Raw genomic sequence first — 15,685 nt, forward strand, 5'->3', positions numbered from 1 at the left:
GAATATTTGTGCTGAAGTGGTAGATGATATTACATGCTCTGCTGTTTTCTGACATCTGTAATAATCAAGTTGTATATCCAGGATTGAATCAAGGTCCCAAATTTACTATTTATTTATTTATTTATTTATTTTATTAATTACATTTCTATACCGCCCAATAGCCGGAGCTCTCTGGGCGGTTCACAAAAATTAAAAACATTCAAAGTATAAAACAACAGTATAAAACCGTAATATAAAATACAATATAAAAGCTCAATCAGATAAAGACAGCAGCAATGCAAAATTACAAATTTAAAACACCAAGTTAAAATTTATTTATAGACTGTTAAAATGCTGGGAGAATAAAAAGGTCTTCACCTGGCGTCTAAAAACATATAATGTAGGTGCCAAGCGAACCTCCTTAGGGAGCTCATTCCACAGCCGCGGTTCCACAGCAGAGAAGGCCCTCCTCCTAGTAGCCACCTGCCTCACTTCCTTTGGCAGGGGCTCGTGGAGAAGGACCCCTGAAGATGACCTTAGGGTCTGGGCAGGTACATATGGGAGGAGGCGTTCCTTCAGATAGCCTGGCCCCAAGCCATTTAGGGCTTTAAATGTTAATACCAGCACTTTGAATCGGGCCCGGACCTGGACTGGCTGCCAATGAAGCTGGAAAAGGACTGGCGTGATGTGGTCTTGTCAGCCAGTCCCTGTTAGTAACCGTGCTGCCCTGTCTTGTACCAGTTGAAGTTTCTGGACCGTTTTCAAAGGCAGCCCCACATATAACGCATTGCAGTAATCCAAACGAGAGGTTATCAGAGCATGGATAACTGTAGCTAGGCTATCTCTGTCTGAAATGTTTCTATTCAACATTTTGTTGGTTTGAACTACTTATATAATATCTCAGAATTAAGAGTACAGTGATACAATGACAGGATGCATTAATGCTAGTCCGTTATGTTATTAAATATCTATTTTTCATCAAAGATGCCCATTAAAATTACTAAACTCATTTAAATTGAAAAGTAAGAATCTAATGTACTTTGAAATAGTTGTACATGTCTATAATAAATTGAAATTTTACTTATATCAGTTAGTTCCTGAATTTGTAAAGGTACAGTAGCCTTTACATATTTATTTATAATATATTATAAATATATATATAAGCACTTTTAAAACCCAGATTTATATGTATTCCAGATGTGTGGAGGTCATTGCTAAAGAAGGACGGAACTTGAAAGAACTGTACTTGGTGTCATGTAAGATCACAGACTATGGTATGTAATACTGACTTTTACAAACTATTTCTGCCTTCAAGAAGAGTTATTTATAGTTGAATTTTTGAAAATGTAGAATAAATATTCATTATTTGTAACATTTGTACCTTTAAAAGTGATTTGAAAGCAGTTATGCTATGAAGTATTACATTAAAATAGTTTTAAAAGATGGACCAAATAATGTTATCCTTACTGAAATGAATAGTGAATATTAAATATTGAAATGTTCTTGAGATTTAGATTATATCTTTTTGGAGACATGGTAACATTAGAGGAAAGCAATGAAGATTACTCAATTGCCAGACCATGGTTTGAGCTGCCCAAATGTACAAGCAAACCATAATTAAAGCTGGATCTATCTCAAGTTACAATTACTTCTAGGGATGGAGCAATAGCCACAACTGGTTTATCAATTCAGATATCACTCTTAACCATAGCTAAGCTTCATTAACCATGATTTGATGTAATATCTGAACTGAACCGTTGTTTAGTAAACCCAGTTAACTTCATAAGCAGGTAAATCTTTGGAATTCTTATTTTGGCTGCTTCTAGCATCACATAGCTCTCTTGGATACGTGGAACAAGTTGTGTGAAATTTTGGAACCTGGCCTGTATTTAGAAATAGGGCTGATTTTAATGAAATTAAAGGAAGAAGTAACCTTATTTAATAGAAGACAACAAAATTGTGATGAAAATGCATTTTGATACAAGCTATCAGAATATATGTCTGTTGCTCTCTTCTCCATGTCCAAAATATTCACATGAGTAATTTAAAATGTTAATAAAATACTCAAATTTATAATATTATCATCAATTTCAAAGTATACTTTGCAACTAGTTCTGCATCCTCAAGGAAGATTTGGGCTTATGTTTCTGAATAGCATTTTGCTATTGGCAAATCCTTTTGAAATTGACATAACTGTCAACAGCAGTTATGATATGGCATGGTGGTCTTCTTTAAGTTTCTCAGTCTGTTCTATTTAAATAAGTATTGTCAACTTTTTAATGATTCTGAATATTACACCATGTAATGACACAGAACAGTGAAGTACTTACATAAGCATTTAAATCCTTGACCTCCAGCCCTAGATACTTGGCTACTTGTGGACAAAATTACTTGGATGTTGTTGAATTGATAATTATCTCTTTTGCGAACAACTGTACAACAAAGTCATTACTGTCACGATTAAATGTTTTAAAACAATAAAGAAACAATGTGTAGGAATATATGGAGGCTATGACAGTTTTAAAAATATAGAAAGGGGGAAATGCTCATGTTAGAATTGCTGAGAAGAGTGCCAGCAATTTAGTAACAATTACTTCATATTAATAAAACTTGAGGGTCACTGCAACTGTCGCCTTTCAATTAGACCACTGTGTTCTTAATGCTACCTCCATCCTAAATCTCTTAAATAGAACATTACCCTTATTCTCAATAGTAATTAATCCAGAATAAATACTACTCTTTGTTTCCATATTCACAATAGTGTTAAACAAAGCATTGGAATTCTTTCATCACCCATAAGCATGCATGAGATGCACAAAAGAATTCATCCCTTTTAACTATATTGATTTTAAATATGATATAATAATTAAGGGACCATTGCATGTTGAATACACCTGTGTGATCTTAAGTGAGAGCTCTTAATTAATTTCCTCCACAGGGAATAAGTGTGTGTTAATGAGCCACCATAGTTGAAACAGCGCCAAGAGAATTTCATTTAGCCTCAGATCCCAAAGCATTTCAGTGGAGTCATCTCACACATTCAGTTATGAGTTATAATTTGATGTTCATCAAGGGTTTTCACTGTAGAACCTGTTGCCAACGATGTGCCTTTGAGATCTAACAGGCTCCCTGCTTCTCCTGATTTTTAAAAAAATTCTTATGATTTTATTTATTTTTTGAAAGTGGGAAGTTAGCATGCTGCAGAGTGAAGGGTTGCCCTCCAGCACCACCTTTATTTGAGTTCAAAGGAGTGGTTTTGTGTTTTGGAGTTCAGATCCCACCTATACCTTGTATGTAGGTTCTTGGGCAAGTTATTTTTGTTTTGGTCTCATCTCTTTGCTATATGGGAAGTTTGTATTTAATGACCAGTGGCAGCCATTTTATGCTCCCATGGCAGCTATTTTGTGAGAGTACTGATGCCACTTCCTCAAAATTCCAAATGTGCTCACCAGCACAAAAAGGATGTATGAACCAGTCCCAAGTCCCATTGGATTAGTTTGCACACTTTCTAGTTGAGCATTGGTTTTCAAACAGGCTGTCAGGAAGCCAAATAGTACTTTCTATGTGTAGTAGAAATCTCAATGTTCATTCTGAATGAATGGTGCTAATATGGATGACCATATAGTGAACCCAATTCGAGTAAAATAAGCTTGGCAGGACTGACAGGAACATAGCATTTATTTGGAAGTTTCAAAGGTAACGAGAGTGACAGATAAATAATGGTCATCCAAGACAGATTGTAAATCATATAAATCACTCCTTAAAAAAGAAAGTTACATTCAAACTTTGTTGACAGTATTCTTAACAATCACTCAGGCAAAAAGAGTATTTTCTACCATCTGCCAGTGCTATATGTAATTCATAACTATCAGAAATCAATTTTCTTTAAATAACTTTTAAGAATACTTCTGATGTCATGAAAATTCCAGGCAATTTTCTTTAAAAGTCAGTTTGGAATGCCAGTGTGCATCTCAAAACCCCATACAGAGAGCAAAATTACAGCAATAGCATATTCCTCAATAGTATAAACTTTTTTGTCCTGTAGTACATAATGAGGGATATTCTGTTTGAGGCAGACAGTAAACTAAAGTTTTAATTTTTCTGTCATGCAAATTGATTTACTGCACCCATTATGACCGCCCTCTTTTCCAACCAAATAAGTATACTGCAAAATAGATGGTTAGAAGAAACTGTGTTTAGTAATACTAGCTTATCACTAGACCAAGACTCTCCACCTATGATTTGCACTCCATCATTTCTGAGGTGCTCATTCACATTCTAGTATTCTTGATATATTGTGCTTCACTTTGTGTTTCCCTGTTTAAAGGCATCCATTACCTTCATCTAAAGTGAATTTTCACTCTGCTCCAAAGGTTTGTTTTGCCTCCTGGATAGTACATGGGGGAAAAGTAGTCGAAAACATACACAATAAAGCATTAAATACTGACTTTTGTCCTCTTTAAAACTAAGTTATCGTTCATTCGGATAGTTGAATATATAATAGATTTTTGTTTTGGGGGGGAGGTTTTTTTTAAAGAATAATATTTTTTATTATCAAAATTGAAGAATTATTTACTTCATTTTCTGGTATTTTATTTGTACCTTGCTTTTCAACCCGATTTGTCTCTCAAAACAACTTAGAATTCATTTCCATCGAAGTTAAAATATAATTAGGGATGTGTTGCATAGGGGAATGGCAATTTTTTGTGGTCTCTCACAGTTGATGTCACTCGGGAATGCGGCAGAAGAGGTTACCCAGCATCTCCAGGTAGGGCTAGGAAAGAATCCTGCCCGAAACCCTGGACAGCCACTGGCAGTCAGTATCAACAATACTGAACTAGATGGTATTAGGAAGTTGCCTTATACTGGCCTGACTCAGTATAAGGCAACTTCCTATGTCTTACAAATGAACAGATCTGGCTAATGGCAAAAATGCTAACCCACAAAAGCAGCCTGTTTATATTCTGTTGCAAACTATCCTTTTTAATATAAAATTTCAACTTGTATAAAATGCAGCCACTTGTATTGGTAGGTGCTAGGCATTCAGATCATGTTATGCATATAATATACTAGTTGTACTGGTTACCAGTGTATTTCTGGGCCCCATTTAAAATACTAGTATTGGTTTTAAAGTCCTAAATGGTGTGGATTGAGATTATTTGAAGGATGTAACCTTTATCTTTTCTGGCACTCTGAGATCAGCATTGGAAGCTTTGCCTGTAAAATCAATTAGGCTGGCATGTCCAAGGGACATGGCCTTCTTGGAAGTGGTCCCCCACTTGCAGAACTCTGTTCCAATTTATGTCTGCCAGGCCCCATCATTTCAGACCTTCAAGTGGGCCTTAAAACAATCACTTGTTTATCTTTGCCTACAACTGAGTGGGGATTCTATTGGAGAGATTGTATTTATGGTGCTGTCTGATTTTAATAATGTGTGCATGACTGGAAGTTCTCTTCCACCCACCATCCACTGGAACAGATTTGGGGACTGAATGAGGAAGGGGGGAATCTGTTCTGCCAGCAGTGTCCATTCTGCTCGTGGATGACACAGTTGGATACAATATAAAATATAAAAGTAGACTTGGATTTGATAAGAGCAGATCCTGTTCATCTTTTAGTTTACAGAAGTTAAAAATATATTCACTCTCTGATATCACTCTTATCAACATTTGCTTTACAGAAAAGATCTCCAATTGAGAAAAAGTGCAAACTTCTTTGGTGCATATTAAATCTGCAACAACAGGCATGAACACAAGTGCATTTGTGTGTCTGCTTTTTGCTGCTGTTTGCAACATGTGAGGTGGCCCTGAGGCCACTCAGTTGTTGTGATCCAGAAATCCTACTGTTCAGGTCTAAGCACTATCAGATGTTGACATTTATCTTCGTGACCTGAAATCACAGAGCTCAACTTAGTGCCTTTAAAAATTGTTTCCAAAGTAATTTAAATGTATGTATTATAGTTGTTCCATAAGTCAAGTGGAATGATTCTAGTTTCTGAAATGTCAGGGATCTTTCTGACCTAGCTAAGTTAATGGCCTGCTTTATTTGCAATTCTCTTTCATCTAGTTCCCTATTCTTGCTTATTTATTAACTGTACATACTGAAACCCATTGCATCTAATTACTAAATGCCAAGAGCTCATATGAAATGCTTCTATAAATATGTAACCACTTGGGCTGTAGTACATTAAAAAGAGAATTTCTCAAGCAGAAGATCTGCAAATTCCAGTAATAAAGAAAATAGATTCAACAGTATTCGATTTGAGGGAATACCGTCCTGGAAATGATAAAATCTAGGAATGTAGATTTCTTTTGTAGAGAGGACTCTGTAAAACTGGACATCCCCATCCTTAGTGAACTTTTAATTCTGACTACATGTGAACATATAGTAAATGGACATTTAATACAGTACAGTGGAGAGAGAAAAAAGGACATTTAATGCAGTATAGTGGAGAGAAAATGGATAGTATAGTATAGTGGAGAAAGTGTAAGGCTTGGATCTGAGAGGTCTGGGTTTAAACTCACTCGGCCAAGATGTTTGCTGGGTGACCTTGGCCCAGTCACTGTTTTGCTCCCTAAATGCCTTACCGCACTGAGTTGCTAGGATAAAATGAGATGACATCAAGTAAGCTTAGAGATGTAAAACTTACTCAGATTTTGAAGTGATGGAAAAACATTTTTCCCCATAGTGGAAGTATAAATGTGCTTGTTAGATTTCAAAAATAACTGCAAGTATATCCAGTGTTAGAAATTGGAGGATAAGCTGTTGCACCCATAGGTACCAAACATAGCTTGTTTTTTGCCAGTTGGCCAAAAAAAATGTAGTAAAGAAAAGGAAGTTTAGTTTTCAATTATTTGGGCTTAGAAACAGTATCTGCAGTCAGCATTATCCAGAAACAGACAAAACAATACCAAAAAAAATCCTTGCAAATCCATGACAGACAACTGTACACATTCTAAGCAATGATTCCCTCATTCAAATGGTTTCCAGTTCTCTTTTGAAAAGTATTTGTCTCTCTCTAGCTAACAAAATTAAAGTTATACATGTCTACATTATACAGGAATTGGAATTTCCTAATACTGTATATTGTATTAGAAACCATTTTGGGTTATTAAAGTGCAGCTAATGCAATATTTTAAAACCCTGCCTTAAAAAAACTTTTCAGCAGTATTCTAAAAGAGAAAATTGTTCATAAGTTGTTCGTTTTTGTTTTATTTTCCCACAAGTTTTCTCCTGGAAAAATTGAAAAGGAAACTCTGGTCTCATCTACACCAAGCAAGATATTGCACTATGAAAGCGGTATATAAAAGGCAGGAGCCTCACTACTGCTTTATGGCGATATTGAAGTGCACTGACAAACACTGGGGCCCATTGACACATACCATATACCGCTTTCATACCGCTATATCCTGCTTGGTGTGGCTCCTTATAGGCCGCTTTCATACTGCTTTCAGAGTGCAATATCCTGCTTGGTGTAGATGAGCCCTCTCTTTTTCCACGCTCTCACCCACCAAATCTTTTTCCCCAGGCCTATTTGGCCACCCCCATACATGTTGCACTTCAGGATAAAATAACACCAGTACCTTCTTGAACATTTGCTTGTAGAGGACAGAAGCTGCTCAAGGTAGCCTGATTCCTGTTATAGAATCAGAGCAAGATGTCTTGAAGTCAATAAAACTCTGAATACAATAAGCTGTTTCACAGATGCTGGATTTAAGTAATGATTGTGTCAAGCACTTTTATTTATCTAGATTTTTCAGCCTGCCAGGTCCCTGAAGATTTTTGATTACTCCATTAGTATTGCCATTTTCATGTTATCTGCTTTACAACTGTCCTCACGTTGTTTCATGAAACAACACAATATTAATTTTCTCAGCTTACAGTAAGATGCAGTAAGGCTTAAATATCTGTATTTTTCAAATTCTACGTGTATGATCTGTTCTAAGTTTTTCAGCTTTGTGGTTAGGTCTTACTTGGAGTCATTTTAGCTGCATAGTTACAGTATGTTTTAATATATAGGCATCTACAGCTGTGTACTTGTTTGCATGCCTTCATAAGAGGCATTTATCTAGCAATACAGAGAAACAAATATTTCATTAATTCAGTAGACCACATTTATTATATAAAAACATGCAGAAACACGTTGACGCCCCCCTTACCAATGCCCACCAAACATATCCACAATTTATTCTTTACAATGTTAGTATAGTGATCAACCAAGGTTTGTTTTTCTAACTGGTGCTAATGCTGTAAATTTTCAGTACAATAATAATGGGCAGAGTCCACTAAGAACAGTAATTTTCTTCTCCACAGCCCCCACACTTCCATAATTCAACAGTTGTGCAAGTTAAGTATTTCAGAAATGAACAATAATGAAATGTATTTCAGAAATAATTGAACATGGTTTGTCTTTCCTTTAGGACAGTGCACTCAATCACTCTTTCTGTAACTTGTTATAAAAGTGAAAAGGTAAATAACGTTAAATGTAAGTTTAATTTACCTCTACCATGCACTTCTATAGTATACATTTCCATAAAATTCATCTGACAATCATTAAAATTAATGTCATTAGTGACTGTCGGCTTGTGTGCCTAAGAAACTTCTTGTTGAGGTTCAGAAGAGCCTCTATTGATATAAATTGTCTGAGAGAGTCATGGTACAGCAATAGCAAGCCCAAGACATAGTGCAGCAATAGCAAGCCCAAGACAGCAACCATTTGGCAAAGTGGACACGCGGCCATGCTATACTGGACAATTTCATAAATGTAGAGTGCAGGACTGTAGCCTTTGCCTAGAACTTTCAGCAACCCATTCCTTCCATGCTCTTGATGAAAACAGAGTAGAACTCAATAAAATCAATTGTATAGGAAAACATCTATGATTACAGGTTGTTGTTGTTTATTCGTTCAGTCGTTTCCGACTCTTCGTGACTTCATGGACCAGCCCACACCAGAGCTTTCTGTCAGCCGTTGCCACCCCTAGCTCCCCCAAGGTCAAGTCTGTCACCTCCAAAATGAAGAAATGTGATCTGACTGTTCGATACTTAAAGAAAAGCATGTTTGACAATATAGTTAAATCTCAAAATTAGCAAAATAGTTTATTTCACAGGTTGTCAAAGAGATAATGGTACGAACGCAGATCGCAAATTCACTAGATCTGCAAATAAAGTGCTGCTTGATTAAGGAGATGCAGTTCCTTGATCCAGAGGGTGAGGTTCAGAAACGTGCTATGTTGTAAAGAAACCATAAAATCCATTTTTCAAGCATTCGAATGGCGGAGAAAGCCACTGAGTAACAGTGATAGTTTTTCTACACTCCTGTGACCCAAAGTAAGTCTCTGTGAAATCATTTTTTAGACACAATAGGGAAAGTGATGATGCATTCAAGGTATCTCTGCATTAGGCTTTTCCAATTAGGTGAGCTGACCTGCCGAGTAGCTGATCTAGAAAGAAGAATGGATTCAGCTTATAGCACGATCCAAGCAGAACAGTCAGAACAAACTATTGTAAAACAATTTTGCTGAATATATTAGTTTACAAAAAGGGACCATCAGAATAGAGGCTGCAAAATGGGGAAAGAGTTGCAGAGAGAAATGACGTAGATGGTAAAACGCCCAGGGGAGCTTCGGCTATTGGGCGGTATAAAAATGCAATAAATAAATAAATAATAAAGCTGTTGGAGGGCAATGAGGGATGGACTCTACATTCTTCAAAGAAAATAGCTTCCTGAAGTTTTGATTTAAAATTATGGCTGGATTTATTTGTAGGCTTCTCAGAAAATACCCCTGAGACAACAGAACAGTTCCTGATTTAAAATAAAAAATAACCATTGACAATGGGGCAAAAACAGTTTAATGGCTGAAAAAAATGACTTGAGCAAAAGACTGCATAGTTGCAAGGAAAGCAGTCCAAGTTTTTATCTTCAGCTCCTTTTCCTGAAGTGAATTCTCTGTTTCAGTGAAGAACAGAAGTATTAATATTACAAATTTGATTATAATTGTAAAAAAATAAGTTGGAGTTGACAATATAGGGGAACTGAAAACTGGTGCTTTTGGCAACATCATTAATTTATGTTCTTTTCACTAGCCCTGTGATTAGTGGAGCTACATTAAAGAAGACAGTTGAAGCTGACTGAAAAAATGGTGGCCAAATCAGAAGCTATTGGGATCTGTATGTGGCTGCTTCATGTCGTGGACCGCTGAACTGCAGGTGGCAACTTCTCAGAAAAGTAGCCTTAGGCCTTGGCCACTTAGGCTGGCCGTTGGATCCTCCTGGAAAGGAAGGAGTATAAAGGGTGTCTTGTTTTAATTGAGCTTTCAGCAAGGTCTTCCAGAGCTCTCACACGTTCCTTTATCGTTTGGTTTTGCTCTTTGACTTGCTTTTCATTGCCCTCCTGGTTTATCCTTCTGTCCTGATTGTGCTTTGGTCTGACTTCTGACCTGCTCGTTGATCTTGCCTCTTGATTTGTCCTCGAATCCTGCATTTCTTTTGGTCCTCACCCTTCTTGATCCTACCCTCGGATTTGCCTTTTAGTTCTGACTTTTCTTCAGTCCTGACTATTGGCTTTATCTATGTCCTCTGATTTCCAGCTTCTGACTTACCAATTGGCAATAGCTCCCAATTATTGTTTCTTCCTTTCTTGCTTTAGCCTCTGAACCATTCCATACTTAGTGGGCTGAGTATTTCTTCTTTCTATTATTGAAAAAAAATACTTGCAAATACTTTGAGAATTTTAAATAAAGCTCCATCAACCTCTTACTTGCACACTAGAGGGGGCCTAAAAACTGAGCAAAGAATGAAGATTAGAAACTGGAGCAGAGTTTCAGTTTTTTAAGAATTACATACACCTTGATATTAAATCCATAATTGTTCTTATATCTTGCTCAATTTTAAAACTATTTCCTTTGAGTCCCAATAGATACAATTTGTGCTTATAATGGCTGATGGCTATGGCATGTTTTATGTGCATGACATTCTTGTATTGATACCCCCTCCTCCAAGTTCCTGGATCCTATCTTAGTACAGTGACTTTTTCTGAAGCATGTGGATAATCTTACTTGTTTGTCTTATATTTAGAGAGGTGGGAAGGTACAGACTATTACTGTGCATGCAACATCTCCCATGCTGTGTTTTTTGCTTCATATTATATGAATCCTGAGTTGCACAGATTGGTTTTCACACCTCATAGGGGTTTCCTTGAAACCTGAGACTGATTTTGTTTCATCTGTAGCAACTAGGTCCTGGTGTGATTTATTTAGTCCCAGATATTTAGTCTCAACTTGTGTCTAAGTTGGTTTCTTTCCTGGTACAGAGTCTTTGGCATAGCTAGGGCTTCAGTGGGGTTCAAACAAAGAAGTTAGGTGGGATTCATCAAAGCAAGCATTTATTAACAGGATACCCCATAAAGATGTGGCTATAATAGGGATTAATAGTTCTTCACATGGGTAGTGCACTTCAACAGGGAGAGTTGGTACCAGGATTAGTTGATGTTATCACTCCCTCACAACTTAAGTGTTTGCTTGCAGGTGACTCCAAAATGATAGATAGAGGGCCTAGCTAAACCTAAGGTTTATCCCAGGGTCATGCCGGGGTCATCCCTGCCTGCTTCCGGGATCCCCTGCGTGTCATTTACATGAACAGGGATGATCCCGGGATAAACCTTAGGTCTAGCTAAGGCCGAAAAGAGCAATCCAATGATCCTGGGAGGATGGTATCAAATCCCTTACATTATAAATTCAATTCAAAAAATACTGTGGTGCTCAAGGGATTTTGAAATGAACTATCTAATGGTGGGTGTTCTGACTTCACTGAGTCAGCAAATCCTAAGTATTTCTGATGGTCACCAAAGGGTCCCCAGGCTCAAAATATGCTAATATTTTAATCAGGAAAAACAGGCAAGAAAAAAACTGGCTTAATGCATTGTGTGGTTATGTGGAGTTTCTAATACTAGTTTCAGGGAGGGGAAGTTTACAGTGTGCAGACAGTATATGCCCTACCAGTCATTTATTTGAAATTGAATGGTAATTCACTTTATTTAGTTAATTCCTGTTGAACTTGGACTCCAATGCAATAGTTGCTTAGAAATGTATTTAGGACATATTTTATTTGAACTTTTAAAAAGTATTTTTTTAGAGTGAAATATATACACCACCTGAAACAGAGACTATTCATGGGCAAAGGTGTTATTCAATTAGAAAAATGGAGATCATGCTGTATTCCTAGTCAGTTTATGATATAAAAGCTATAGGCATGACAGACCAATTTCACAAGATGTTTAGATAGTAGTTTTAACATGTAATCAAGAAATGATGAGCTTTCAGCAGGAAAAACAACAACAGAGTATTCTCAGAGGTAATTCTGGAATTGCTTCACTGTCTGTACTACTTGTACTGAACATCCTATAAGACATTTGGCACAATGCCATATCATCAACCTGATGTAAGGAATACAACAGGTAATCATCCTTATGCATAGGCTACTATGAAACCGCATCTCATCCTTTTAAAAGGTGTGCTAGGTGTCACAAGAATGAGGCACTTACTACTAATTTGGTCAGAGTTTCTCTGACATCTTTGTTCTCTTGCATAACCATTGTTTAGACCTATTGAACATGGATTATTAAATGGGAAAAGGTCTGCATAGACTTAGTTTCAAGACATTTTATCATACTGAGCTTTAGATGGGATTATGAGTGAGTTTTTTATGGATTTTCTTTTCCACCTGAGTTGATAGGACTCTGCCAGAAACCGGGTAGAAGAAAGATAATGCAAGCTGAGTTGGATTGATGGTTGAATGACCAATTGTGGCAGGGTGGTTAAAATCAGTGTGTGTGTGTGTGTGTGTGTGTGTGTGTGTTTGTGTGTGTTTTAAAAAATAAAAATCAGATTTTAAATTATTTTTTAAATTATAGATAAAATACTAAATTTCTCTCTCACTAAAAATATAACAGTCACAATTAATTCTCATCACAAACATGACTGACACTAACCATCTCATAAAAATAAAGTTCCCTACCAATCATACATGGGCATTCATTTCAGTTTTCATTTCATGAAAATGGCTCTATCCAGCCTAACTACCAGCTCTTGCTTCTTGAATGTTCTAGGCCAGCCTTTCTCAACCTGGGGCGCTCCAGATGTGTTGGACTGCATCTCCCAGAATGCCCCAGCCAGCAGCTGGCTGGGGCATTCTGGGAGTTGTAGTCCAACACATCTGGAGCGCCCCAGGTTGAGAAAGGCTGTTCTAGGCTTTCAGTTTCTTTGACTGAAGCCACAAGTCCAAAGACCCAGGCTAAACTGGATTGTTGTCATTTCGTGCTTGTGTGGTGGTAGAGTTGAGCCACGCAAGCAGAGGAGTTAGTTAAGACAAAGATAATATAGAAGGATGGATTTAAAAATGATGATTTCAAAAAATCCAAATTATCAGATTTTTAAAAATTTAACTTGGATTCTTTTTCCTGCTTAGTAACTATTAAACCTTGCTTCAACCTATCAATCATAGGCATTTGATTTTATTTCTTACTTGGATTTTGTGATGGTGAGATTGGGCCCAGCTGTCCGGGAAAGCTGCCAAATGGCTTGACAAAGACAGATTAGACCAGCGGGTAACTAAGCAACAGATGAGTTTATTGCAGTATGCAAACAGTTCAGGGAAGGCAGTGCAAACGGAGCTTTGAACGTAAAGGCAAAAGGACGTTGCAGATCAGGATTCAAGCTTACAGAGAAGTCAATGTCCAGTCCAAAGTCTAGGGAATTGGCAAAGCAGGTAGTCGAGAGTCCAGTCCAGGGTCAGCGCAGCCAGCATTCAGCAAAGTCCAAACAACAGTCCAAAAGTCCAGGGGGCAATAACAGGCAAGCGTAGTCACTAACCAGTCCGCGGTCAACCAGGAGTCCAGAGAAGCAAGGCGTGGTCACGGGGTCCAGGAGTCAATGCCGGAATCAGGAACCAGGAGTCAGGGAGCAAGGCACGAGGTCACGAGATGCAGGAACCGAGGCTTTCGCCAGAAAGCTCAGATAATCTCTGACAATTTGGCAGGGCTCCCGGCTGCTCTTTTATCCTCAGTCAGAGTGCTGAGTCAGCGTTCCGCAGCTGGTCTCTGAGTGCTTGGCGTTTCTGTTGGAGACGGCTAGACCTGCGTCGGGTGGCCTTCTCCGCCCGGAACTGGCTGAAACCGGGCTTCTCCGTCTCCTCCTCAGATCCCTGCTGCTCTTCCAGAGTCTTTGCTGGCATCAGGCCCTCAGAGCTGGCAGAGGTTCCTGCTGGCCGTGGCTCCTCTCCCTGAGGCTCTGCCACAGCCTCTGCCAGTCCATTCTCCTCTCCTGAGCCAGGCCCCACTGTACTGGGTCCAGCCTCTGCCAACTCCCCCTCATCTCCCGACTCCGGTTCCATGCAGGGCATGACACCAGCAGAAAGGAACAATATTGGAAAGAAAAGGAGAAGACAAACTCTCCAGACTGTGTTTTCCTACATTCCCATATTAAAGGGGGTTGAATAAATTCCTGGAGGAGAAGGCTATCAATGGCTACTAGCCCTGATGGTTATGTGCTACCTCCAGTATACATGGCAGTAAGCCTGTGTGCACCAGTTGCTTGGGAACATGGGTGGGAGGGTGCTGTTGCACCCTCCCATGTCCTGCTTTGTTGGTTCTGGTTGACAGCTGGTTGGCCACTGTGTGAACAGAGTGCTGGATTAGATGGACCCTCAGTCTAATCCAGCATGGCACATCTTATGTTCTTATGTTCTAAGGCTGCAATCCCCACTTACTGGGAATAAGCCCCATTGAACTCAGTGAAACTTATTTCTGAGTAGACATGTTAACCTCAAACTGTAATGGGTGCTTATTATAAGAACGACCTTATATGGGAATATTTTATATATACACACACACAAGGTAACAAAGGAAAGATGTAAAATACAAAGAGATGCAAAGCCTGCTTTTAAAAATGAAATTGTGAAAGTAAGGGTATTTAGCTATAAATTGGCATGGCTTAATGTTCAGTTTTCACCATTCTTTAGAAAATATATGAAAAAAAAATTTAATGGAAAATTTGATATATATAAACCATTTTTCTTTTTGATTTAAATCATTATGATTTAAATGAATCTACCCTGTCCATTGACCAGCTTGGAACAATATAGTTAGTGGATCTGATGTGGCAGGTTGTGAGCAAAACAAGAACATGTTTTCTTACTGAAAGGAAAGATCCTTGGTTTGTTAAGAAGCTGTTTTTTCCTGGTGTGACATGAAACCTGAAGAGTATCCATTTTGATTCTAATTTGGTCTGATAGTTTAAAAGCAATTGTATTTCAAGTTGCATTCATTAGAATGGATTAAATTCACCATGGAACATGTAGGGCACATGTAATGGTCCTGATCCTTTAAGCCATGGGGTAAGTGATCAGGAGCACCTTGCAGGAATATGTACTTTCTCTTCCTCCAGCACAAATTCTCTCACTGGCTTTATCGTGGTTAAAATTTATGCCAACACCAGCATTAGCCATGGTTAGTATAGTGTACTATTAATCAGGATCTGAAACCAGGGGATGTATGTTAAAAATTGCTAGGGTAAGCGCTGATGTAAGTAATAAATGTTAAGTCTAGTGGAAAAAAGACAGTCTCTTTCTCGATTGCCTCAACTGAAATCCAGTTCATTACCTTGTTTGGGGTGTGTTTGTGTGTGTGTGTGTGTGTGTGTGTGTGTTATATAGT

At 38.0% G+C, this 15,685-nt stretch overlaps 1 protein-coding gene across 1 annotated transcript in view; it reads left to right on the forward strand.

The window, feature by feature from the left end:
* Positions 1-15,685, forward strand: part of FBXL17 (F-box and leucine rich repeat protein 17) — a 204,362-nt gene that overhangs the window by 137,297 nt on the left and 51,380 nt on the right. Inside the window, exon 7 of the mRNA XM_063129536.1 lies at positions 1,177-1,253. Within this exon, the coding sequence (XP_062985606.1) occupies positions 1,177-1,253 (77 nt within the window). The remainder of the gene's footprint in view (positions 1-1,176; positions 1,254-15,685) is intronic.

Source organism: Elgaria multicarinata, chromosome 6 (genome assembly GCF_023053635.1).
Source record: "Elgaria multicarinata webbii isolate HBS135686 ecotype San Diego chromosome 6, rElgMul1.1.pri, whole genome shotgun sequence".
NCBI lineage: Eukaryota > Metazoa > Chordata > Lepidosauria > Squamata > Anguidae > Elgaria > Elgaria multicarinata.